Source organism: Mus caroli, unplaced genomic scaffold (genome assembly GCF_978045245.1).
Source record: "Mus caroli unplaced genomic scaffold, Mus_caroli_1 scaffold_6, whole genome shotgun sequence".
Classification (NCBI taxonomy): Eukaryota; Metazoa; Chordata; class Mammalia; order Rodentia; family Muridae; genus Mus; species Mus caroli.
Window position 1 is genome coordinate 31,099,814 of NW_028227261.1, and position 26,797 is coordinate 31,126,610.

At 47.7% G+C, this 26,797-nt stretch overlaps 1 protein-coding gene and 1 pseudogene across 1 annotated transcript in view; one reads left to right on the forward strand and one right to left on the reverse strand.

The window, feature by feature from the left end:
• Window positions 1–10,743: 10,743 nt before the first annotated feature.
• Window positions 10,744–26,797, reverse strand: part of Clspn (claspin) — a 37,974-nt gene continuing 21,920 nt past the window's right edge. The window contains exons 17-25 of the mRNA XM_085839516.1: window positions 24,744–24,819; window positions 24,254–24,351; window positions 19,954–20,118; window positions 19,731–19,852; window positions 18,227–18,354; window positions 13,008–13,110; window positions 12,177–12,259; window positions 11,736–11,897; window positions 10,744–10,887 (exon numbers count right to left, since the gene is read on the reverse strand). Of these exons, the coding sequence (XP_085695642.1) occupies window positions 10,777–10,887; window positions 11,736–11,897; window positions 12,177–12,259; window positions 13,008–13,110; window positions 18,227–18,354; window positions 19,731–19,852; window positions 19,954–20,118; window positions 24,254–24,351; window positions 24,744–24,819 (1,048 nt within the window). The 3' untranslated portion in view covers window positions 10,744–10,776. The remainder of the gene's footprint in view (window positions 10,888–11,735; window positions 11,898–12,176; window positions 12,260–13,007; window positions 13,111–18,226; window positions 18,355–19,730; window positions 19,853–19,953; window positions 20,119–24,253; window positions 24,352–24,743; window positions 24,820–26,797) is intronic.
• Window positions 20,975–21,293, forward strand: LOC110292797 (large ribosomal subunit protein eL42-like; annotated as a pseudogene).

The window sequence follows — 26,797 nt, forward strand, 5'->3', positions numbered from 1 at the left end:
TCTCTACCCAAACGGCTCATGAGAGGACACTGAGGAAGCTTTTATTTTTGTATCTTGTGGGTTTGTTTTCATTTGTTGTGCTGAGGACTGAACTGGGGGACATCTTAAATGCTAAACCTCTGAGCTACACATCCATACTAAGGGAAGGTGTCATTCATTCACTCATTCATTCTTGTGGGGAAGGGAATGCAGGCACACACGTGCTTGGGACTTAAGAGGACAACTTGCAGGGGAAGCCTGTTCCACCATGGATTCCGGGGAATGAAATTAGGACCTCAGAGTTGTACAGCAAGATTTAAAACAACCACCACCACCACCGCCACCACCACCAAACTATTACTCCATCTTTCCAGCCCCAAGGAAGGTTTTTGTTTTTGTTTTTTTTCTGGGACAGAGTTTCTCTGGGTAGCTTTGGCTGTCCTGGATCCAAAGCCTGAGGATGGTTTTAAAGTTCAGTGGGGCAGTTTCAAACTCACTACACCACGAGAACCCAGAAAATGAATATTCTTTCTATCCCTACTCCCATACCCCAAGAGAAAAGGAACAAGGTTGCTGGAAACCATGGAAACTCTCTGTAACACCTTCAAGTAGTGAATATCTTTTCCCAACACCTTCCAAAAGATCAGAGAAGCCAAATCCACAGCCCGAGGTTGTGGAACAGCCCAGGGCCCACAGCGGGAGTGGCTAGATGAGAGAAGCGGAACAGAAGGAGGAATGAGGGAAGGGGGTGCCTCCTCATTCTTCCTAAGCATACCCCTTCCTAGCAGCTGCTTCTGTAGGCTCCATAATCCCCTTCCCTCACCTCCACCCTATCCTCTGGCCGCCCACCTCTCCTCCACCCATCCCATTCATCAGTAGGAGGGCACCATATTAGTGCAGCGTTTCAGGGCCTGACAGATCCTTTCTGGGTGCCCCCCACATGTAACCACTTAACCCCTAGCACAAAAGGCCATGGTGAATGGGCTTGAAGCCAGTGGCTCGTGCGGAGGGGGCGGTCTCAATAGGATTTGGGGAGCTGGGTGTATAAAGCGCTCTGCTCCAGCGGCCCTCAATGGAGGAGCTGAAGTTAGGCATGTGCCGAGGGGAGGAGCCCGGCAGCTGCATCCCGCCCCTGAACAATGATTTATTCATTCTCTTGGCACGCTCAGAGAAAACAGGCTCCAGGGAACGCGGCCCCACAAATCGCCCTGGGCCTCAGCTAATTCTCACCACCATCACTGAAGTTCAGAGACCTCACTCCCCACCCCCATAATTCACTGCCTAATGCCTGAAGTTCCTCTTCCCTGTTAGGGAGGCTTCTGGAAGCCCTAGGTGGGGATGGGATGGGTCAGGCAGGTCTCCTCAAGTTCCTTCTGGTGCCCATCTCACAGCCTATAGAGACCCATGTATACTCCCCTCCCTAAAGTAAAGAAATAAAATTGCAAGGCGCAGGGGGCGGGGGGGAGGGGGGCGGAGGAGGAAGGCGGGGCAAAAAAAAATTTGCAAGGTGCATAGGGTGGCTTGGTTTAGAACTGCCCACACAGGGTAGGCCAGAGGAAGATGCAGGGTGTTGAGTGGCTTAATCTAGATAAACTAATAGGTAGCAGGAAAGCCATAAAGGGTCGCTGGGTAAAGTGCGGGCTGCTAGCCAAAAGTTTTGTTCTTGCTGTCCCCACTCTTCTGCCAAGTCACATTCCTGCAGCAGAATCTCTGGAAATGGTGGGGATTGAGAACCATAATAAAAATGGGTTAGCCGGGCATGGTGGCACATGTCTTTAATCCCAGCACTCGGGAGGCAGAGGCAGGCGGATTTCTGAGTTCGAGGCCAGCCTGGTCTACAAAGTGAGTTCCAGGACAGCCAGGGCTATACAGAGAAACCCTGTCTCGAAAAACCAAAAAAAAAAAAAAAAAAAAAAAAAAAAAGGGTAAGGTCGCCGGGCAGTGGTGGCGCACGCCTTTAATTCCAGCACTTGGGAAGCAGAGGCAGGCGGATTTCTGAGTTCAAGGACAGCCTGGTCTACAGAGTGAGTTCAAAGACACAGAGAAACCCTGTCTCGGAAAAAAAAAAAAAAAAAAAAAAAAAAAGTAAGCTCTAGGTAGGCACGGTGGCCCCGGGCTCCACGGAAAGAAACAATCCAATAAATAAGTAAGTAAGTAAGTAAGTAAATAAATAAATAAATAAAATGTCAAGTTTGTATCCCTTTCATTCCTGAGGAATTCAATCTGTGAGCCGGGTGAGGATGCTAGCCTTGGAGGTCATCAGAAAAGATGTGTTGGCGATGTTGATGGTCAGACAAGTGGTTTCTTTCTTTTTTAAAAAAATTATTTTGCCTGCATGTATGTATGTGCCCTATGTGAGTGCCTGATGTTTGGCTATATAGTTGAAAGCCTATCTCATAATATCAAGTACCCTTTGGGTATGGGTCAGAGGAGGGTGTTATGGATGGTTGTGAGCTGTCCTGTGGATGCTGAGAATTGAACCTGGGTCCTCTGTAAGAACATTCAGTGTTCTCAACCACCGAGCCATCTCTCTAGCCCCAAGACCAGTAGCTTCAAAAACAAAATTATGACAAGCAAACCTGCCTTCCTGCCTTCATAGCTCATGTCACCAGGGCCAGACATTTAAAAAAAAATCATAATAAATAAAACTAAAAAAAAAAAAAATCAATAATGTTAGCAGAACAGGAGTGTCAGGTTGATGTGACCATCCTCAGACTGGCCCCTGGGCCTCTGAGCTCCAAGCTTGTAATTACCTTGTCACACAGAAAACAAATCTACTGTGGGCCTTCCCAGTGAGAGGTGGGAGAGCCCAGGCAAGGAGGTTGCCCAGTTGGGAAGGGGAGGAAAAAGCAGGAAGACTGATTGATGCTCAGTGCTGGAGGTAAAGAGAGCTTGAAACTGACAAGCTAAAGCCTAGAGAACTCAGAAAGTTTTCTTCCTTCAGAAGAAGGGCCTACACACCAGGGGAGAGGATACAGTGAGGAGGATGGGACCCCTTCCTGGAAGCCTCAATGAGGTAATTACTAAGACGCTGCTGCCCTCTAGTGGGCAAAAAGAGAACCCTCAACGCCACCAACGCTGAAATCCCACCTTTTCCAGTGACCTCCAAGGCTCACAGGTTGCATTCCTCAGGACCGAAGGTGATAGAGTGTAGCATTCACTCGGAATGCTTACTAAGAAATTATTTTTGCAATGGCATGGAGTCACCAACCTTTAATCCTAGAACTCAGGAGCTAGAGCTAGGGGGATCTGTAAGACTACGTGGTCTGCGTAGTGAAGCTCCGTCTCAAAAAAGAAAAAAAAAAAAAGTGCCCTTGCTCTTTGGCTGGGGGTGTACCAGAGCAATGCCTCAGCCCTGCATGGTAGTGCATGGTGCAAAGCTGTAATCCCAGCACTCAGAGAGCAGAGGAAGGAGGATCAAACGTTTATAGTAAGTTCCGGACTGGCGAGATGGCTCAGTGGTTAAGAGCACCACCTGATCTTCTGAAGGTCCCGAGTTCAAATCCCAGCAACCACATGGTGGCTCACAACAATCCGTAATGAAATCTGATGCCCTCTTCTGGAGTATCTGAGGATAGCTACAGTGTACATATAATAAATAAATAAATGTTTAAAAAAAAAAGTTTATAGTAAGTTTCAAGCCAGCCCGGGCAACATGAGACTCTGCATCAAGCACACCAACAGGCAACCCCCAGTTCCCAGTGAGATATTGGGCTCAGTATCCGTGAAAACAGGAAAGAAACAGGATCAGGCAAAGGAAGCTGAGTGGTAACTTAAGCCTGTGGCAGCCTCAGGTCCCCACAGGAGCTCAGAGCTTAGAATGGCTCTTCTGTACTGTCCCTACCTGATCTGAGCTGGCCATGCCTTTATAGACCCTGTCACCACTGCAAGGTGGTGTGGAAAGAGACCGGACTTTGCAGGGTGCCCTGTGGCTGAGACAAGTCTCAAAGGGTGAACACAGGAAGCTGTCCTCAGAAACTTCCCAGCAGTAAAGCTTTCAGGGATGGGTTCACCCCACACACCAGAGCTGCTCATCAAACGTTCAGCTTGAGCTACAAGCTCTGGGCTCCAGGCTCAGCAGGACAGTGTATCAGTCCCAGTTACTGGCCTGCTATGCTCTGAGCCTTGGGGACACTCAGGCAAGCTTAATATTTAGATTGTGAACTCATTCACCCAGCTACCATTCACTGAGATTTCCTGGGCCAGGCCTGGAGGCAGACAATTTCCATTTTTTCTATTTAATCCTCACAACTGTGGAGCGAGCATTAAGTCAGATTATTCAGATGAGATCAAGTTATTAAGTGGCTTTCACAGTCCAATGACATTTTAAAAAATGATACTCACAATGGGACAAGTGTTATTTCTGCTGTCAAGGATTCTTCAGGCCACAAAAGGCCTTGGCTCTGTTCTGCCTGTGTGCCCTCTGAATAGGATGGTTTGAGGTTTGCAGTCAGAGCATAGCCTCGGCTGTAGCTAAGAGCTCTGTTCCACAGGCCCTGGCTTCAGCTCGTTCCTAACAGTGCTGCTTCCCAAAGGTAAGAGAGCCACAGACTGTAAAGCCCTGGCATAAGCCACTGACAGCCAGAAGGAAGCCAGGGTCTGTGTTCCAGAAACCCCTCAGCTCCCTGTATCTCTTGCTGATCTCTCTGCTCTGTAGAATAAGACAAAGACTGGGCAAAGAAAGCCATCAGCCGCTGCTGTGACAGCCCTGGCTTGTTTTCATTCTTGGTCAATTAAGCCTTTCCGACCCTGGTAGTGTGCCTCTGTAAATCCAGAACTTGGGAAGCAGAGGCAGGTGTGGGAGTTTGAGGCTAGCCTGGGCTACACAGGAGACCATCTCAAAAAACAAAACCAGAACCTTTCAGCACACCCAGGCATCAACAGCAAGTAGTTTCCTCATTTTAGTTTCAATTAAGACGAGGGGAGGGATATTATAATTTCTTTCTGAAAATGACTGGAGACATTTACTCAATACTTCTCTCCTCCTCACTACACACACACACACACACACACACACACACACACACACACACACACACAGTCTTCCCTCCTGGGCTCCCAGAACCTAATTTTTCACGTTTAGAAAACCCAGATGATTTTTGCCTGGGTCCATCTGGTTTTCCAAATAACCTGTCTTTTTGATAAATAACGTAAGTTAAATTAGACAAGACAAACAAAGAGAGGGGCGAACAAACAGCTTTCCCCCCTTCTCTCAGCCTCTGAGAAAAAGAGGGGGCTGAAAAGCCCAAAGCACAGTGCATGCTCAACCGGGCTCTAAAACTTTCAACCCCCTGAACTGGGCCCAGTGCTTCCCCAGCCTGGAGCCAGGGGCAGCTCTGTTACCCCACTGCTGTCCTGCTAGACCACCAGTCATAAGAAAACCCACCACATGCAGTGTTTTATCTGAACATTAGCAAAGAACCCAAGTGTTCGACCCCAAAGCTTCCTCCAATCACCCTTAGGCTGTGGCTGCTTCAGAAGCCTCTTCTCATTATGTACCCCACCGCAGGGAAGGATGAGATCAATACACTGAAAATGAAAAACCTTTAAGGTGAGAGAAGATGGGAAGAAAGAGGGGACTGGCGGGCCACGGGTAAAACTAAGATGCTACAACTAAGAGACTGCCTTGTTCTCAAAAGGTTGTGAGGCTGACACCAGCTACACACAAAGCCAGGCCTATTTCCCTGGTTCACTGGGAGAGCCCTGGCAATACCCATAGGCCTCCATTCCTACACCTGTCAATGATTCAGTACAGCACTGTCATTGGCTGCTGGATCAGCCCCATGGGCTGGGAGACTGAAGAGCTTTGCTGAGGGTGGCTTCCTCTACCCACAGCGCACCCAGGCATCAGCCCTAGCCCTTCCTGAGCAGCGTGTTAGATAGGCAGTGTTAAATGTGTATAATCATGCCACATTCCATCATACCTTTAGACCAACCATAACCCAGTGAGCTGCATAGTCAGTGTCCATGAGCACCCTCTGGTTGCAGGGTAGTCTAGAGAATGATTTATCTAAAGTCACACCACTTGTCTCACAGTCATCTCTACTACTCCATCCTACACTGGAAAGCTTTGTAAGCAAGCCAGGCATGGTGGCTCACACCCTTATCCTGACACTGTGGAGGCTAAGAGAGGAGTGCAGTGAATTTAAAGCTAGCCAAAGCTACACAGCGAAGTCTAGGCCAGCTCTATTGGGCTATACTGATACGTTCTTACCTCAAAAATACAAAAACAGGAGACCTGACAGATGGCTTAGGTATTCACAGCTGCCATGTGGGTGCTGGGAACCAAACTCATGAAGTGTTTTTAAATGCTGAGCCATTTCTCTGGCCCTAGTTGTCTTTGATCTTCTTTTTAAAAAAAAGATGAGCAGGGTAGTGGTGGCGCATGCCTTTAATCCCAGCACTTGGGAGGCAGAGGCAGGCGGATTTCTGAGTTCGAGGCCAGCCTGGTCTACAGAGTGAGTTCCAGGACAGCCAGGGCTACACAGAGAAACCCTGTCTTGAAAAACTAAAAAACTCAACAAAAAAAAAATTATGTATGTATATGAGTACTCTGTTTGCACGTATTCCTGCATGACAGAAGAGAGATTCAGACAGAAGAGGACGTCAGATCTCATTATAAACGGTTCTGAGCCACCATGTGGTTGCCGGGAATTGAACTCAGGACCTGTAGATGAGCAGCCAGTGCTCTTAACTGCTGAGCCAATCTCCCCAGTCTCTTTTACACAGGGTTTCACTATTACAGTCCCCCTGCAGCTACTTCTAATTTATGGCAATCCTCCTGCCTCTGCCTATTGAGTGCTAGGATTATAGGCATTCACTACCACATCCAGCTATGAAAAGCTTGTTTTTGTGGTTAGGGATTGAACCCCAAACCTGTGCCTGTTAAGCAAATCCCCTGCCAGTGATCACCAACCCTCCCCTGGGGAGAGGCTTAAGACAGTGCATCCTCCACTCATTATGTATCTGTAAAGGTCACCTTCTGGCTGCTTATGTAGATTGGATGCAAGGGAAGCAAAAGCAGAAGTGGGGACATCAGGAGACTACTGCAGTACCTGGGAAGAAGCTGAAGTCCAGAGCACAGCCCTGGCTGCAGAGCAGGAATAGGCGAGCGGATTCCAGATACAAGTTCTAAGAAAGAAGCTAGAGAAAGGCCTGGCAACGGACAAGAGTGCTCTTTATTCTTCCTACCTGAGGGGTAGGGGAACAGCGATAACTATTTCTTCAAGATTTATATTTATTATTTTAAAATTATGTGTTAGGGTGAGTTTGTGCATGAGAGTGCATGGGGAGGGGGCGGCGGAGTTGAATTCCCCTGGAGCTGGAGTTACAGGCAACTGTGAGCCACATGACATGGCTACAGGGATCTGAACTCAACTCTGGAAGAGCAGCCTCTAAGCCATTAGAAATGAACTTTTAAGCAGGTGTGGTGGCACACGCCTTTTTTTTTTTTTCTTTTTTTTGGTTTTTCGAGTCAGGGTTTCTCTGTATAGCCCTGGCTGTCCTGGAACTCACTTTGTAGACCAGGCTGTCCTGGAACTCAGAAATCCACCTGCCTTTGCCTCTGCCTCCAAGTGCTGGGATTAAAGGCGTGCGCCACCACGCCCGGCCTGACACACACCTTTAATCCCAGTATTTAGGAGGCAGAGGCAGAGGCAGGTAGATCTGTGTGAGTTTGAGGCCAGCCTAGACTTCAGAGCCAAGTTCTAGGCTAGCCAAGACTACACAAAGAATTCTTGTCTCAAAACAAAACAAAAAACACCCAGCAACAACAAAGAAAAAAAAATCTTTTTTTTTTTTTTTTTTTAGATTTATTTATTTATTATATGTAAGTACACTGTAGCTGTCTTCAGACATTCCAGAAGAGGGCACCAGATCTCGTTACGGATGGTTGTGAGCCACCATGTGGTTGCTGGGAGTTGAACTCTGGACCTTCGGAAGAGCAGTCGGGTGCTCTTACCCACTGAGCCATCTCACCAGCCCCCCCCAAAAAAAATCTTAAACCAGGGAGTTTGCAGAGAAGTTGGGATGACAGGGGATCCTATGGAGATCTGAGAGGGTTGGCCTCCAGAGATTTGGGGAACATAATTTGATACTTTATAGAAAGAGTCTACATAGTTTATGCAACTGTGGACTGAAGTGGTTAGATAAGATAGAAACTGGATTAAATGAGTTCAATACTGCCTGCCCCTAATTCCGTATACAATGAGGAAGAGACAAAGGAGTGATACTGACATAGGCTTAGGCTCTAATTCCTCCTAATAGGTAATTTCCAAGATGGCGAAGCTGAGTCCTACGAGGAGTCAGGACAGAAGCTCAATACCCTGGACAATGGTCAGGCAGAAACACTTCAATCCCTGGCAGGTATATTTTCATAGTGAAAAGTGACCTATAAAGACTACATTTTTTTCTTCTCTACTACATTTTTCTTCTCTCAAGTGTAGTGAGAACTTCTTGTGCCCTGTATGTAAGCACTGCTGGTCAATAAAAACCTGATGACCTACTAGCTGAGGCAGGAAATAGGAGGGCGAAAGGCACCTGGGATAGAGTGAGGCGTGGGGCCTCTGGAAGCTTAGGAGAGGTAACTAACTGTGTGGCAGACATAGACTGGAATAAAAGGGTTCCTTAAGTTATGAGCTAGTGGAGGAGCAGGCCCAGGCTTATGGCCTAGGCATTTATTCAAACACAAAGTCTCTGAGGCATTATTCTGGGAACACATAGACCGAATAGAAAACGGCTCAGCAGGTAAAGGCACTTGCAGCCAAACCTCACGGGTTCAATCCCCAAGGCTTATCTGGTGGACGGAGAAAACTAACAATTGCACATTATCCTCTTATTCCTCCATGTGTGTACACACACACACACACACACACACACACACACACACACACACACACACACAAAATACATGAAATGCAGCAAGAGTAAGAAAATAGAATGCATTTACCCAGAGACTCAGAAAAGCAATTTACTTCCCAGGTACTGATTTTCTCTTAAGACACCAGAAGAGGGCGTCAGATTCCATTACAGACGGTTGTGAGCCACCGTGTGGATGCTGGGACCTGAACTCAGGACCTCTGGAAGAGTAGCCAGTGCTCCTAACCACTGAGCCATCTCTCCATCTCTCCTGATTTTCTTCTATTTAGTGGTCAGTTCTTTCTTTTTTTTTTTTTTTCATTTCTCCCAAGGAGAGCATGTGGAAAGGCTGGAGTGCCTGCTGAGCCTAGGCAAGGCCCTCAGTGTGCTCAGGGGGCTGAGGGGTGCCTATATTAGGTGCTTTTGATAACACTGAGAGAGCAGCAATAACTATCACCTCAGACCCAGAGTTAACACTGAAGTGCACGGAGGCCAGCCAAGGGAAGTGTCTCTCAGAGGAGGTAGACTGTATGAAGTCTCTCCTCATGAGCAGCTCTGAATTCAGACCACTGAGTGGGTTGTCTGATCACTTCCTGGGGATGGAGAAGCCAGTGAGGGGCAGCCGCAGCACCCTCTATGCTGGACGCAGAGTTCCCGGGAGGGAGCATCCTGAAAATGAAACCCTCTCTTACCTTAGGCACTGACCGAAGAAATGACCACTGAAGCTGGACAGCAAGTCCTGCCCACAAGGCAATGAGATTTATTGAAAACCTACATACATATTAAAACAGCTTTGTACACATTTCTCCCATTACAAGATTACAAATATACAGACGTATGTTCTGTCCAAGTCAGCATCCTGAGTATTAGAAAAAAACAAAATCAAAAGCCCCAGCACCTAACAGAAAGCCTACATCTTAATCTCATCAGTCGGACAGGCTGCTTTATGTCTCTCAATAAGATGGACACAACCTCATCCAACTTCTCATGCTCAGCTTTCAACACCGAAGCCAACACTCACCTGCAATGGTTTTTGCAAAGCAGCACGAATTCCGCTCTGATAGAAGAGAACTGGTCTATGCTTCTGAAAGCCTAGTAGCTGGTCAAAGAAAGCGACTAATAGCAGTTCTCTTTAACGTTTTTATTAAATTCTACTGGTCTGCTCTCAATATTAGTAATGAAATATTAAAATGTCCTCTGATGGTCAGGGCAAGAAACTCAGCCCCAAAGCAGCAATAAATAGTGGTCAGGTTTCTGCAGAAGGGAGGGAGGCTCTCGAACAAATGCTTTAAGTTGAAACTCTAGTCCTGGGGAAGGTCTGTTCTCTGTTGATTATCCAGTGTGGGTGGACACTGGGTATAACCCTTTATCTTCCTCTCACACTGCCGAAAGGGAGGGATAACCTCTTTCTGAACTAGGTACCAGCTCAAGTCCTCATGTCAAAGGCGATGAAGGTTAATCGAAGATCAAGACTAGAAGTTTACATGACACAGAAGGAACAGGACGATGCAACAGCCGGGTGCATACTGCTCGGCCTGGTACTGTGTTAAGGGTCGTGTGGCTGTGGGAGCCTCATCCCAGGCTGGCTTTCAGTGCTTTCTGTAATTTTCTATAATGCCACACTTTCTTCCTCCTCCGAACACCTCGCCTTGAAAGTGGTGTCAACCCAGGAAAACTGCTAGGAAAAAATGTCAAGTGCTTAACGGAAGAAGTGAGACTTCAATTATTCTGTAAGCCGATGCTGGGCACTCTATTGTGCTGAGATTGGTGGCCAAACTGAAAAATAACACTCGGAGAGCAGAGTGCTCTTGAGAGCTGTGTGGGGAGAAGGGAAGCTCGGCTCATTACGAGCTGATTCTGAGGGAAGGGGAGGTCATCGGAGGAAATAGGAAATAGACCTACTTTGAGTACTTTCCACAGACACTGGCATCCTGGATGGCGTTAGCTTTCCAAGTATCTGAAGATGCTTCGCTTTGGCCCTGGACTGCTTCCGTTTGTCTTTAGCCGCTTAGGAGACGGTGACATCATTGACGACGGTCCCCTTCTTCTGACCTAGAGAGAACACAGACGGAGTCAAGACACACACAAGTGTTTTCCTTCAGTGAGTTCAGATAACTAACAGACAAAAAACAAAGTTTGAAGGCGAATTTAAAAGCTGATGAGCTGACTGTCCATTGGAGCAGCAACTCCGCTATAAATTCTTGAGACGTGAAACATTCTAACACCATAACAGCTGTTAGATAAGAATTTTTACTTCATTTTGTTTTGCTTTTTTGGGTGTGTGTGTGATGTATTCATGTGCATGCACGTGGAAGCTGGAGGACATTGGCATCTTCCTCCATTGCTCTCTGACGGGTTCCTTTAAGACAGTCTGTCTCTGAACACAAAGTTTCACACTTCAGCTAGGATAGCTGGCCAGCAGCCTCTCTCTGCCCAATGTTTGGGTTATAGAATTGCACAACCATACAGCTATGCCTGCCGTTTGTATGTGCTAAGATTCAGACTCAGATCCTCATGCTTGCATAGTAAGTGCTCTTACCCACTAAACCATCACACACCCACACCCACACACCCAACCACCCACACACACACTCACACTCACTCACTCACTCACACACACGTTTTTTAAAAATAAAACACACAATTCTGGGACTGGAGAGATGGCTCAGTGGTTTAGGCACTTATTCTTCTGGCAGAGGACTAGATTCTGTTCCCAGCACCCACAGCTTAACAGCTGTCTGTAACTCCAGTCCCAGGGGATCTGGCACCCTCTTCTGGCCTCCCCAGGTACCACACACACACAGTGCATGTACATATATGTAGGTAAAATACAAACTAATCTTTAAAAAACAAATCCCCACAAGTAAAGTCTATCTGGGAAGTCCCACCTATAATCCCACCTGAGGCTTAGATGAGTCCTTTGCTGCCTCTGCCTTGGTGGGAGAGAGTGTATGAAAGACGAAGTTCCTTGAGTTTCGGGGAGCGCTGGGGTTGAGGTCAGACAGGGCAGCAAGTTTTTGGAGCACAGCTTTGGGCTGGTTTAGCAGGGAGCCTGTCTTCAGCTGAGGAGAGAAATTACCTGCTATCAAACCACAGTGCCAACAAGAAGGAGAAGGGCGTCTATCCCTGGCCGCCCACCCTGACCCTGGTACTGAGGGGATGCATTTCCACTTACGCAAGACCCCCCAGGCCCTGTGTGCACCTCCCTCCCTGGACGACAGACTGATCTGCATGTCCTGACTGATCTCCCACGTCCTGTGTGCACCCTCCACCCTCACCCCGGGATGACAGACAGACTGATCTGCAGACCATGATGTCAGATTGACATAGTCCCAACTAACCTGGTGAGCACCTCCTGGTCTGATGGTTTCAAAAGGGTTTCTGAGCACAGACTTTGATTCCTGAACAACCACAGCATGACTGGCTGGAAAGAAAACACAGAAAGAAGTGTTCTGGGCAAAGCTGGGTATAATTCCTGCTATATATATATATATTTTTTAAAGATTTATTTATTTATTATGTGTAAGTACACTGTAGCTGTCTTCAGACACTCCAGAAGAGGGCGCCAGATCTTGTTACAGATGGTTGTGAGCCACCATGTGGTTGCTGGGATTTGAACTCTGGACCTTCGGAAGAGCAGTCGGGTGCTCTTACCCACTGAGCCATCTCACCAGCCCAATTCCTGCTATATTTAACAAGCTAAGAACTCTTGTTTATTTTATACTCATGACTTTAAGACTATAGCAAGTGTCACTAAGGAAACAATGAAGCTGAGCTTGTCAGTTAATCATGAACAAAGACTAATGTAAGAGAAAACAGTCCTTGGTGCAGTGGAGTACCGTGAGAGAAATGGTTCTGCAGGTTGGTACACCAATGTTCAGATGCCAGCCCTAATAACTGAGCGGATAAATCCTGGGCAACTCAGAGAGAAGCCACAATTCACCAGCCAAGCCTCAACACTCGAGCCAAAACAGCTACATAAACCCAAGTACAGTTTCTACTGACCAACAGCTAAGAGACAACTTCTGCCTCTCCTCACCTCGATGGCTCCTTTAAGACAGTATTACAGAATGGCTTATGTTAGCTGCCACAGTCCCTGAAGGTTAGAGTCCCCTGCAAGGCACCAGCACTCACAATCCAAGCTGCCAGACAAAAAAGAACGAAGAGCTCACCATTCTTCTGCAGTGCTTTGGCTGTGACTTTCTTGGCTAGCATCATAAACTGACTGTCGTCCCCAATGTCCTCTTCTTCAGCAGCAATTTTCCCCTGTTGAGCCTGAGCATGGAGATCACAGTATTAGCCAGGTATAGCACATGCCTATGATCCCAGCACTTGGAGATCTGAGGCAGGTTTCGAGGACAGTGTGGAATACATAATGAGAGACCAGCCTCTGCCTCCAAAATAAACAAAACAAACTCAAGCAACATTAGATTGCCTTCAGTTTTCCAAAATAGTCAGTGTAAGGGAGCTGGGGAGATGGCTCAGTGGTTAAGAGCACTGGCTGTTCTTCCAGAGGATACAGGTTCAACTCCTAGAACCCATATGGCAGCTCACAACTGTCTATAGCTCCATTTGCAGGGAGTCTGGCACCCTCTTCTGGGCTCTGCTGGCACCAGGCACACATGTGGTGCACAGACATACATGTAGGCAAAACACCCATATACATACAATAAAATTAAAGGCTGGGCCTTTAATCCTCGCACTCCAGAGGCAGAGGCAGGTGGATGTCTATGAGTTTGAGGCTGCATGGTTTACAGAGTGAGTTCCAGGACAGTCAGAGATACTAGTAAGATGCTGTCCCCCAAAAAACAAAACAAACAAAAAATAGTAATATATACAAAAAGAAGATATTCCAAAAAATATGATATATTCAAGAAAGAAGATAGGCCAGGCTGTAAAGCCCGGCTGCTGCCATTTGTTCTCCTTGTTACAAGCTTTGCTGCCTTAGACTGAAAGCAGAGAAGGGCTGGAGAGGCGGCTGAGTGGTGAGGAGAGATGTCTGAGTGGTGAGGAGGATGCCTGAGTGGTGAGGAGGATGCCTGAGTGGTGAGGAGGATGCCTGAGTGGTGAGGAGGATGTCTGAGTGGTGAGGAGAGATGTCTGAGTGGTGAGGAGGATGTCTGAGTGGTGAGGAGGATGTCTGAGTGGTGAGGAGGATGCCTGAGTGGTGAGGAGGATGTCTGAGTGGTGAGGAGAGATGTCTGAGTGGTGAGGAGGATGCCTGAGTGGTGAGGAGAGATGTCTGAGTGGTGAGGAGAGATGCCTGAGTGGTGAGGAGGATGTCTGAGTGGTGAGGAGGATGTCTGAGTGGTGAGGAGGATGTCTGAGTGGTGAGGAGGATGTCTGAGTGGTGAGGAGGATGTCTGAGTGGTGAGGAGGATGTCTGAGTGGTGAGGAGGATGTCTGAGTGGTGAGGAGGATGTCTGAGTGGTGAGGAGGGCGGCTGAGTGGTGAGGAGGATGCCTGAGTGGTGAGGAGGATGTCTGAGTGGTGAGGAGGATGCCTGAGTGGTGAGGAGGATGTCTGAGTGGTGAGGAGGATGTCTGAGTGGTGAGGAGGATGTCTGAGTGGTGAGGAGAGATGTCTGAGTGGTGAGGAGGATGTCTGAGTGGTGAGGAGAGATGTCTGAGTGGTGAGGAGAGATGTCTGAGTGGTGAGGAGGATGTCTGAGTGGTGAGGAGAGATGCCTGAGTGGTGAGGAGAGATGTCTGAGTGGTGAGGAGAGATGTCTGAGTGGTGAGGAGAGATGCCTGAGTGGTGAGGAGGATGCCTGAGTGGTGAGGAGAGATGTCTGAGTGGTGAGGAGGATGTCTGAGTGGTGAGGAGGATGTCTGAGTGGTGAGGAGAGATGCCTGAGTGGTGAGGAGGATGTCTGAGTGGTGAGGAGAGATGTCTGAGTGGTGAGGAGAGATGTCTGAGTGGTGAGGAGAGATGTCTGAGTGGTGAGGAGGATGTCTGAGTGGTGAGGAGGATGTCTGAGTGGTGAGGAGGATGCCTGAGTGGTGAGGAGGATGCCTGAGTGGTGAGGAGAGATGTCTGAGTGGTGAGGAGAGATGTCTGAGTGGTGAGGAGAGATGTCTGAGTGGTGAGGAGGATGTCTGAGTGGTGAGGAGGATGTCTGAGTGGTGAGGAGAGATGTCTGAGTGGTGAGGAGGATGTCTGAGTGGTGAGGAGGATGTCTGAGTGGTGAGGAGGATGCCTGAGTGGTGAGGAGGATGTCTGAGTGGTGAGGAGGATGCCTGAGTGGTGAGGAGGATGTCTGAGTGGTGAGGAGAGATGTCTGAGTGGTGAGGAGGATGTCTGAGTGGTGAGGAGGATGCCTGAGTGGTGAGGAGGATGTCTGAGTGGTGAGGAGGATGCCTGAGTGGTGAGGAGAGATGTCTGAGTGGTGAGGAGGATGCCTGAGTGGTGAGGAGGGCGGCTGAGTGGTGAGGAGGATGTCTGAGTGGTGAGGAGAGATGCCTGAGTGGTGAGGAGAGATGTCTGAGTGGTGAGGAGAGATGTCTGAGTGGTGAGGAGGATGTCTGAGTGGTGAGGAGGATGTCTGAGTGGTGAGGAGGGCGGCTGAGTGGTGAGGAGGATGTCTGAGTGGTGAGGAGAGATGCCTGAGTGGTGAGGAGAGATGTCTGAGTGGTGAGGAGAGATGTCTGAGTGGTGAGGAGAGATGTCTGAGTGGTGAGGAGGATGTCTGAGTGGTGAGGAGGATGCCTGAGTGGTGAGGAGGGCGGCTGAGTGGTGAGGAGGATGTCTGAGTGGTGAGGAGAGATGCCTGAGTGGTGAGGAGAGATGTCTGAGTGGTGAGGAGGATGTCTGAGTGGTGAGGAGGATGTCTGAGTGGTGAGGAGAGATGTCTGAGTGGTGAGGAGGATGCCTGAGTGGTGAGGAGGGCGGCTGAGTGGTGAGGAGGATGTCTGAGTGGTGAGGAGGATGTCTGAGTGGTGAGGAGAGATGTCTGAGTGGTGAGGAGGATGTCTGAGTGGTGAGGAGAGATGTCTGAGTGGTGAGGAGAGATGTCTGAGTGGTGAGGAGAGATGTCTGAGTGGTGAGGAGGATGTCTGAGTGGTGAGGAGGATGTCTGAGTGGTGAGGAGGATGTCTGAGTGGTGAGGAGGGCGGCTGAGTGGTGAGGAGGATGTCTGAGTGGTGAGGAGGATGTCTGAGTGGTGAGGAGGGCGGCTGAGTGGTGAGGAGGATGTCTGAGTGGTGAGGAGGATGTCTGAGTGGTGAGGAGGGCGGCTGAGTGGTGAGGAGGATGCCTGAGTGGTGAGGAGAGATGTCTGAGTGGTGAGGAGGATGCCTGAGTGGTGAGGAGGATGTCTGAGTGGTGAGGAGGATGTCTGAGTGGTGAGGAGGATGTCTGAGTGGTGAGGAGGATGTCTGAGTGGTGAGGAGGATGTCTGAGTGGTGAGGAGGATGTCTGAGTGGTGAGGAGGATGCCTGAGTGGTGAGGAGGATGTCTGAGTGGTGAGGAGGATGTCTGAGTGGTGAGGAGGATGCCTGAGTGGTGAGGAGGATGTCTGAGTGGTGAGGAGGATGCCTGAGTGGTGAGGAGAGATGTCTGAGTGGTGAGGAGGATGCCTGAGTGGTGAGGAGGGCGGCTGAGTGGTGAGGAGGATGTCTGAGTGGTGAGGAGGATGTCTGAGTGGTGAGGAGGATGTCTGAGTGGTGAGGAGGATGTCTGAGTGGTGAGGAGAGATGTCTGAGTGGTGAGGAGAGATGTCTGAGTGGTGAGGAGGATGTCTGAGTGGTGAGGAGAGATGTCTGAGTGGTGAGGAGAGATGTCTGAGTGGTGAGGAGAGATGTCTGAGTGGTGAGGAGGATGTCTGAGTGGTGAGGAGGATGTCTGAGTGGTGAGGAGGATGCCTGAGTGGTGAGGAGGATGCCTGAGTGGTGAGGAGAGATGTCTGAGTGGTGAGGAGAGATGTCTGAGTGGTGAGGAGAGATGTCTGAGTGGTGAGGAGGATGTCTGAGTGGTGAGGAGGATGTCTGAGTGGTGAGGAGAGATGTCTGAGTGGTGAGGAGGATGTCTGAGTGGTGAGGAGGATGTCTGAGTGGTGAGGAGAGATGCCTGAGTGGTGAGGAGGATGTCTGAGTGGTGAGGAGAGATGCCTGAGTGGTGAGGAGGATGTCTGAGTGGTGAGGAGAGATGTCTGAGTGGTGAGGAGAGATGTCTGAGTGGTGAGGAGAGATGTCTGAGTGGTGAGGAGGATGTCTGAGTGGTGAGGAGGATGTCTGAGTGGTGAGGAGGATGTCTGAGTGGTGAGGAGGATGTCTGAGTGGTGAGGAGGATGTCTGAGTGGTGAGGAGGATGTCTGAGTGGTGAGGAGGGCGGCTGAGTGGTGAGGAGGATGTCTGAGTGGTGAGGAGAGATGTCTGAGTGGTGAGGAGGATGTCTGAGTGGTGAGGAGGGCGGCTGAGTGGTGAGGAGGATGTCTGAGTGGTGAGGAGGATGTCTGAGTGGTGAGGAGGGCGGCTGAGTGGTGAGGAGGATGTCTGAGTGGTGAGGAGAGATGTCTGAGTGGTGAGGAGGATGTCTGAGTGGTGAGGAGAGATGCCTGAGTGGTGAGGAGGATGTCTGAGTGGTGAGGAGAGATGTCTGAGTGGTGAGGAGAGATGTCTGAGTGGTGAGGAGAGATGTCTGAGTGGTGAGGAGAGATGCCTGAGTGGTGAGGAGAGATGCCTGAGTGGTGAGGAGAGATGTCTGAGTGGTGAGGAGAGATGCCTGAGTGGTGAGGAGAGATGCTTGAGTGGTGAGGAGGATGTCTGAGTGGTGAGGAGGATGTCTGAGTGGTGAGGAGAGATGCCTGGTGAGGAGGATGTCTGAGTGGTGAGGAGAGATGTCTGAGTGGTGAGGAGGATGTCTGAGTGGTGAGGAGGATGTCTGAGTGGTGAGGAGGATGTCTGAGTGGTGAGGAGGATGTCTGAGTGGTGAGGAGGGCGGCTGAGTGCTTAGAAACATGTGCTACTCCTCTCTAGGACCCAGGTTTGGTTCCCAGCATGCATGTAGGCAGCTAGCTCACAACTGCCTGGAACTCTAACTCCAGGGGACCTGACACCTTCTTCTGGCCTCCACAGGCACTGTACTCAAACACACCCCTCTCCCTGACCCCACGTGCACATACGGAACTCACAGAGATCTACCTGTCTCTGCCATCCAGATACTGGGATTAAAGGAATGTGATAAAACTCCTATTACTAAAATACATGTTTTTTAACATTGGATAGTTAGCCAGAGAGTTACTTATGGTGACCTTTTCAGTGTGTGTGTGTATGTGTGTGTGTGTGGCAAGTGTGAGGGAAGCAAACCCCAAGATTAAAAGGATTAAATATGTTGTTGCTAAGTTTATATGGCAGGTGAAGTCAGAACAGGCTATTTTCTTGGACTCTTCTACCTGTTCCCGAAGCCACTGCTCTCGCTCAATCCGTTCCTTCCTCCACTTGGCTTCGGTCTCGTCAAGCTGTTCTTCAACCTGATCGTCATCGGAGTCTCTGTGAAACAGATCCATCTGGGAGGTATCATCTAAAGGAGAGAGGTAAGGAGCTTAGCATTGGGGAATCCTCAGACGAGTGCTCAGACAGACACAGACCAAACCCCTATCTGTGAACGCTTTGACATAAACCTTTCCCAGCCACAAAAGGAAATCAGTGGATACAGCCACATCTTCCACACAGCCTGGTGCTTTTTTCTGTTTGTGCTTGTTTTCCAGAAAGGGTTGCAAGCATCCAGGTTGGCATTGAACTTGCTATGGAGCTAAGGATGATCCTGCCTCCCGGTTGTCCTCCCTCTACCTCCCAAACCTTAGGCTCATAGGCAGGCACTGCTGCCAAGTCCAGCTTGGTCATGGAAGGGACAGTCTGACATGGTTTCTGCCCCTGACCAGAGCCAGCAGGGCGTGAGCCTCCACGAGTGTCAAGTGTTGACATTTCCTGGGGATGAGAGGCTTGTTTGTTTAACAATGTACATATTTTCACAGTCCTCCTTTGAGGAATGTCCTCTGCCAAGGTACTGATTCCATGATAATCAGAGACAGCATGAGTCTGGGAGGCAAGGACATGTCTATGTCTCAGCAAAATGACCCTCAGGACTCCCTTAAGGCTGTGGGACAGAATGCTGAAAATGAGTTCAAAAATACATAATTTCTCAACTACACAAAATATAAGGATGCAATATGAATTGTATAAGGAGCTTCATGGATCTAAAGGGCAGAGGCAGCTGCACTATGAGCCAGCTGGTCAGAAAGATACTGAGGAGGGAGATGAGGAAAATTAGGGAGCAGTGATTGTAAGGCAAGATCCCACTCAGCTAAGTTTTCTGTTTATGTTTACAAAGGCAGGTAGATTCTTGAGTTCCAGGTTAGCCTGGGACGGAGCTAGTTTACAGGCATGATCAAAATGGTAATTTCAGGGCGAGGTCCCACCCAGCTATCTTACTGTCTGTGTTAGTGCTTGTTTTCTCTAAGAATCAAGGGGCTGAGGTCATGGGATAATCAAAATGGAGTAATGACTGAATTAATATGTAAAATAAAAACACTGGGCTTTTGATCTGCAAGAGATGAACTATCCACAGAGTTTTTAGAATAGCAAGAGAACTGTCTGGAGAGCAGAACACAGGAGAACATTCTGGAGCAGAACACAGACTGTCAGCTTGGACCCAAGATTTGACACTGCTCGCAGATACCCCTTTTGTCAGAATCCCTCTTCAAGCTGAGGCAGGCCCTTGGCACAGGGCCATGCCCAGTTGTTTTCTAATGTGTTACTGAGGATAGAGCTCAGAGCATCTGTGTTCTAGGCAAGCATCTATCTTCAGCCTCCTGGTTTAGTTCTGATTGCTATTTACCATCTTAAAGTGGACAGATATGTACATTGGAATCCTTTCTTTCTAAAGGACCAAGATACCTATGTGTTTCCATCGGAATTTTCTTGTTCGTCCAGGTCCATCACTGTGTAGATCCCCGTCAGCAAGGTACCTCTCTTGATATAGCCGTAGTCGTCGCTTATCATCATCCAACATGGTTTTCCTACAACAGAAACAAGGTGTCGGACACCAGGACCATTCTGCCTGGTAACAAGGCTGCCCCAGGGCGTCTTGCTGCTTAGAAGGGCTCGTTAGAATACTAACATGTGTATTTTCTTGATCTGACTCTCCAGCTCCTCATCAGACGGAAGCTCCTCATCAATGACGTCGTCTTCGTATTCATCAATCTCCTCCCCATCATACTCGTCTTCACTTCCCACGTCACTGCCTGACACCTCTGCCTCGTCTTCCAAGTATTTCTTCAGTCTCCTAGAAAGCAACTGGAAACATTAGAGACTAGACAGCGGACACACACAGAATATGGATACAGTAAGAAAAGCAGAAAACCCCCATGGTTATCCCTGTCCCAGTGGACAGCCCCACAGGACAGCCCTCATCAAACCCAGGAAATCAGAGCCAAAACAAAGCTGAAAGTAGGATAGGGTTAGTGGGGTGAGGGGTGGGGTGACAGCTGTCAGGATTGGAGAGGATGAGAGAGGGCACAGGAATGTGAGCAGAATGCATGATATACATGTGGGAACAGCCAAAGGGTTAGTAATAAAGGAAAGCAGAACGTAGAACCATTAATAGTAGGTTTCAATTATAATAACACACTTTGATAATATAAAGTACTCTTGATATTTAAACGCTGGACACTTAACCCAGACCGTGTGCCAGCTGCTGTACTTTACAGGTGACACCATTAGCCTATACCTCTTGTCATTTGCTAGCTAATAAAGAGAACGCCTAAGACGCAAGGAGACTCGAAGCTATAACCCTAAAAATGCCACTCCTTCTGGAGGGATCTAGAGTTGTTCGTATAGAAATCGTGTAAGGAGGCTCAGAGAGACCAACTGGCTCCCATGTAGGAGATGGATTCAACCTAGCTTGGGCAATTCTACAGCCAGAAAACTTTAAAAATGTATTTTGTGTGTGAGTGCCTGTATGCAGGTCTGGGGACACCTTGTGGGTGGCGGCTTTAGGCTTCCACTGTGTTATGGGATCTCTATTTCAGCTGCTTCACTGTATAGTCCAGGCTAGCTGGCCTCCAAGCTCCCAGGTCATTCTGACTGACTCTGTTTAAAAATCAATCAATTCTTTCCGAGCTGATAGCGATCCTGCGAACATGGTGAACGTGCCTAAGACCCGCTGGACATTCTCCAAGAAATGCGGGAAGCACCCACCCCACAACGTGACACAGTAAAAGAAGGGCAAGGACTCTTTATGCCCAGGGAAAGCGGCGTTATGACAGGAAACAGAGTGGCTCTGGTGGGCAGACTAAGCCTATTTTCCGTAAAAAGGCTAAAACTACAAAGAAGATTGTGCTGAGACTGGAATGTGTTGAGTCCAACTGCAGATCTAAGAGGATGTTGGCTATTAAGAGATGCAAGCATTTTGAACTGGGAGGTGACAAGAAGAGAATGGGCCAAGTGATCCAGTTCTAAGCCAATTTTGTTATGAAAACAATAAAATCTTGACTTTTCAACACCTTTGCAGTTGTTCTTTTGGGAGGAATAAATTAATAAAAGCTTTCAGAAATTAAAAAAAAAAATCAATCAATCAATCAAACCCCAAACCAACCAACCAAAACCAAAACATTTAAAATTACTTGATTATTTTATGAGTGTTCTGCCTGTGCACCACATGCTTGCAGTGTGTACAGAAGATAAAAGGGGATGTCAGATCCCATTGTTACTGGAGTGACAGATGGTTGAGGGCTACCATGTGGGTGCTAAGAACTGAAACTGGGTCCTCTTAACTCTTTACTACTGAGCCGTCTCTCCAGTCCTCCATTCTCCTATCTCTTATGATGTGGGGAATTACAAATGCACACCGACACACCCAGCTGGCTTGCTTGCGTCCTTCCAATAGGTGGGTTCTGGGGATCGGACTCAGGCCATCAGGCTTGCACAGCCACTAGCTTTACCTAAAGCCGTCACCTGGTCCCAGAAATCTCGTAGTTTTCACTACGTATTTAGGAGCACCTGCTAGGTGGTGCAAACTTACTTGTTTTGCATTTAAACTCATCAGTGCTTAGAGAACAGTCTGATACAGCAAGACCAGAACTCCCTGTTGTCCACACAATCACAGTTTGTCTTTTCTATTTTCTTTTCTGGTGAGGTGCTGGAGACTGAGTGTATAGCCTTGCACAAGTGAGGCTGTTCTCGATACTTCAGCTCTACTCTTACATTTTGAGATACTTCTTGGTAAGTTGCCTGGGATAGCTAAAACTCTGTAGGCCAGGGTGACCTTGACGTATCATTGTCCCAGATGAGCATTCAAGTAGGTAGTCACAGGTCTGCACCACCCGCCAGCCTATTAATTTTTCTAACTTCATTCTCTTTAAGAAGGCAGCCTTCAAAGTCCTGTTCTCTATGGTCACAAGGAGCAGAAATTTGGTGGGTCTGATAGATGAGTTATTTTGCTTTTTGAGACAAGTTCTCATTATGTAACCCTGGCTGTCCTGGAGTTCACTGTGTAGACCGGTGCTGGGATTAAATGCACGGCCACTGTGCCTAGCTTGAAAGATGACCTCTTAATCAGAGATATATTGTATTTTCCCTCTAAATGCTAGGCTTCCTGTAGAGTTCCTTCAATGGCCATTAGTCACCAGGCTTCCCAGGCTTCTCAGTAATGTTGCTGACAGTTCATCTTTGGTTGCCATTCTTTCTTGTTTTTTTTCCGAGACAGGGTTTCTCTGTAGCCCTGGCTGTCCTGGAACTCACTCTGTAGACCAGGCGGGCCTAAACTCAGAAATCCGCCTGCCTCTGCCTCCTAAGTGCTGGGATTAAAGGCGTGCACCACCACTGCCCGGTTGGTTGCCATTCTTTAAGGACTGATTTGAAAATCTCTGCAGTTAAATAAAGTTTAACAAATACTACTACCTCTGGGGGGGGGGGGGGCGGGGGGGAAGACCTGGTTATATTCTAAAGTTACACAAAAAAGTTAAAGAGACAGGTGACAAATGAGATCCCAGCTGGATCTTAAGAGGATGAAATGACAGGCCAAAAGCAACAATATAAATCTAATAAGAGATCAATATGATGTCCTGACGTGAATGGAAAAGTCATGCACATGCTATAAGCTACTGGATCTTTATCAAATTATCTTTGTGAAACTGCTTTAAAATTATGATACTGTGGATATGCTATGAGGGAAAGTCAAGAGGCAAAGTGAAACACACAGAGAAATTGTTTAAATCTCAGATGTTATGAGGAAATATATTACCAATGCTTTCACATACATTCTGGCCAATTGATATCAACAGCTCCCTCCCTGCTCTCCTCCCTCCCTCACCCCCATCCTTCCCTTCACGTTTGTGGTGCTGGGGATAAACCAGAACCTTACACATACTATGCAGTGCTTTACTATTGAGCTTCACTGCCAATCCCTGTTCATCTGTCCATCCCTCCATTAGCTTACCCACCACCCACCCATCCACCTATGTTTTTAGTAGTATGTGGTAGAGATTAAGCTCAGGGCCTCATTCATACAAGGCAAGTCCAAATGACCTATATCCCTAGCTCATACATTCTTTTGAATACTCTAATAAAAGTTTTACTCTCATGAGTGACAAATATTTTAAATATAAAAAAATTAAGCGGGCCATTTGTCCGAGATGAGAATCAAGAAAACCAGGAATGACAGACTTCATAGGAGCAGTTCCTGCCAATGTCAGTTATCAGCATAGTCTTAGGGCATAGGGACTGACTCAGTTCTCCTGATCTTGGGCCACATGACTAATACCTATCTAACAAACAGCCAGAGCACACCTGAGTAGAGAGAGACTATTCCAGGACACGACGAGAGTAGGAAGCAATGCTACTGAAAATGTCATTGGGTCTGGGAGGAATTGAGAAATATTTGGTATTGATGTCACTTAAGGAAACAGAACCATCTTTGAGTACTCAAGAAGTAGCCACAGAAGCCAGGCGTGGTGGTGCACGCCTTTAATCCCAGTGGGGGGTGGGGGGTGGGAAGGCAGGCGGATCTCTGAGTTCCAGGCCAGCCTGGTCTACAGAGTGAGTTCCAAGACAGCCAGGGCTAAACAGAGAAACCCTGTCTCAAAAACCAAAAAACAAAACAAGAAGTGGCCACAGAAGGATTTTAAAAAACTTACTCATGTGCATATGTGCGCCATGGCGCAGGTGTGGATCAGAGGACAACCTCTCGAAATTGGTTTTCTGCTTTCATCACGGGATCTAGACTGCCTTCCTGGCAGTCAGGGTTGCACAGGAAGCACTTTTACCTGCTCAGTCATCTCATTTGCCTCGAGGCCATGAAATGTTAATGGTTTAAATGTTAATCTCGAAAAGCAGAAACCAAACCAGCAAGTTTATGTAAAAAGGTAGCAGGCTATACCTCAACTTGGGAGAACTGTCTAAAAGCTGGACAGAGCACCTACATTTGGCGTTTCATCTTCTCAGACTGCTTCAGGAGCTCTTCTTCATCATCCTCCAGGTCCAGGGCCAGGTCTTCATCGTTGGAGTCACTGTGTTCACCCTGCCACGGCAGAGCAGCAAACTCAGTTACAGGCCGACAACAGGGATCACAGTAAGGGAGTGCTGCCACGCCTGGAGCACGGAACAGAGTCGTGTGCGCCTTCCCCTGTTCCTAAACTGTTTACTTTGTAGACAGTCCAGCTGTGTAGCACAGGCTGGTCTTGAACTCACAAACCTACCTCAACCTCCTAAAGTACTAGGATTACGGGCACATGGTCCCGGGTTTGAGCTCCAGCACCATGAGACAAAACCAGAAGGCAACAAGAGGATTTATAAAGTTCTGTCCCCATGCCTCATCACGGGACACTGCTTCTGGTAAGACGCTAAGCTCAGTTCTCAAGAACAAAGGCAGGGGAGCACCGTGTGGAGCTTGGTTGTGCTCTCCTCACTCACCTCGTCACTAGCAAATCCATTCTCCTTTGAAACAAGCTGGAAGTCTCCAAATTCCTCCTCTTCACCCTCTTCCTCCCTAGAAGACAAAACACTAAGTTACTGAAACACACCACAAGCAGCCAGCCAAGCTAAGGACTTAAGACACTCATCAGCACCAGAAATTTCTCCTAGGAAGCAGGAGATGAGGCATTTTGCCTTTTTAAAAAGGTGTTTTGAGCCTGAGGACTAAAGCATTTACTCTGCTACTGTGAAAACTGGAGTTTTGAAACCAGAACCCACATCAGTGCCAGGTTGGCAGAGTGGCCCACCTGTAACTACAGCCTTATAAGGCAGAGATAAGGATGCTCAGGGTGGACTGACCAGAAAGGCTAGTCATCCCTGGGTGTAGTGGTCCAGGCCTTTCATTCCAGCACTTGGGAGACAGAAGCAGGTAGGATCTTTGTGAGTTTGAGGCTAATCTGGTCTACAGAGTGAGGTCCAGGTCCGCCAGGGCTACAGAATGAGACCTAGTCTCAAAACAAAACAGAAAAACATTATGCTGAAACTATTATATAAGCAACTTCCGAAGTCCTGCAGCTGTAAACACTCTATGCCTACTAAACACAGCTTCCTCTCTTTCTCCAGCCGCCATCTAGTCTCACTGTCTCTGTCAAACTGCTTACTGCAGTGACTATACAGGCAGACTTATACAGCACTTGTCCCTCAGTGACAAGTGTTTCTTGTTCCTAGCATATCTTCATGGTTCCTCCATGTTGAAGCATGTGTCCTAATTTCCTTCCTATTGGCTGGATGTGATGTACACGCTTGGTGGATGAAGCAGAGGATTACTAGTTTGAGGTCAGCCTGAACTAACAGTGAATTCCAGGCCAGTATGTGCTGCATAGGAAGACCTGGTCTCAAATAACAAAAACAAATTTCCTTCCTTTTAAAGCCATTTAATGCATATAAATTCTATTTAGCAGATGTGCTGGCTAGTTTTATGTCAATTTGACACAAGCTATAATCACAGAGGAGGGAGCCTCAATTGAGAAAATGCCTCCATAAGACAGAGTGGTACGCAAGTGTATAGGACATTTTCTTTTTCTTTTCACTTTATTATTTTATACTCATTGGTGTTTTGCCGGCATATATGTCTGTGTGAAGATGTCAGATTCTAGAAGCCTAGTTATAGAGAGTTGTGAGCTGCCATGCCATTGCTGGGAATCGAGCCCAGGTTGTTGGGAAGAGCAGCCAGTGCTCTTAACCACTGAGCCACCTCTCCAGCTCCTGTAGTGCATTTTCTTAATGAGTGACTGATGGAGAAGGCCCAGCCCACTGAGGTCATCATGGACTGGTGGTCCTGGGTTATAAGAAAGCAGGTTGAGCTAGTCAGTATGCACACTCCTCCATGGCCTCTGTATCAGCTCCTGTCTTCAGATTCCTGCCCTGCCTAAGTTTCTGTCTTGATTCCTTTTGATGATGAACAGTGATGAGGAAGAGTAAGCTAAATAACCCTTTCCCCCCCCAATTTGCTTTAAAAAAAAAAGAAAATTTATTTATTTATTATATGATGAGTACACTGTCGCTGTCTTCAGACACCCCAGAAGAGGGCATCAGATGTCATTACAGATGGTTGTGAACCTTCATGTGGTTGCTGGGATTTGAACTCACGACTTTTGGACGAGCAGTCAGTGCTCTTAAACACTAAGCCATCTCTCCAGCCCTTCCAACTTGCTTTTTGTCATGGTGTTTTATCACAGCAACAATAACCTTAACAAGTCAGCAGCCACACTTCCTCTTTATTTTGGCTATTATCAAATTATGTTAAACACAAATTATAAAAACCTGTTTTATTCATTTATGTATAAGAAAGGAGTAGCAGGGCTGACCTTACCCTTCTTGCCTTCATTTATTTATACATTTATTTATTTTCTGTGTGTGAATGTACAGGCACGTGCATCTATAACTACACACACATTATAACTACTATACTACATAAAGAGGCCAGAGGTCAACTTGTGGAAGTTGGTTCTTTCCCACCATGTTAGACACTAGGGATTGAACTCAGGTCTTTA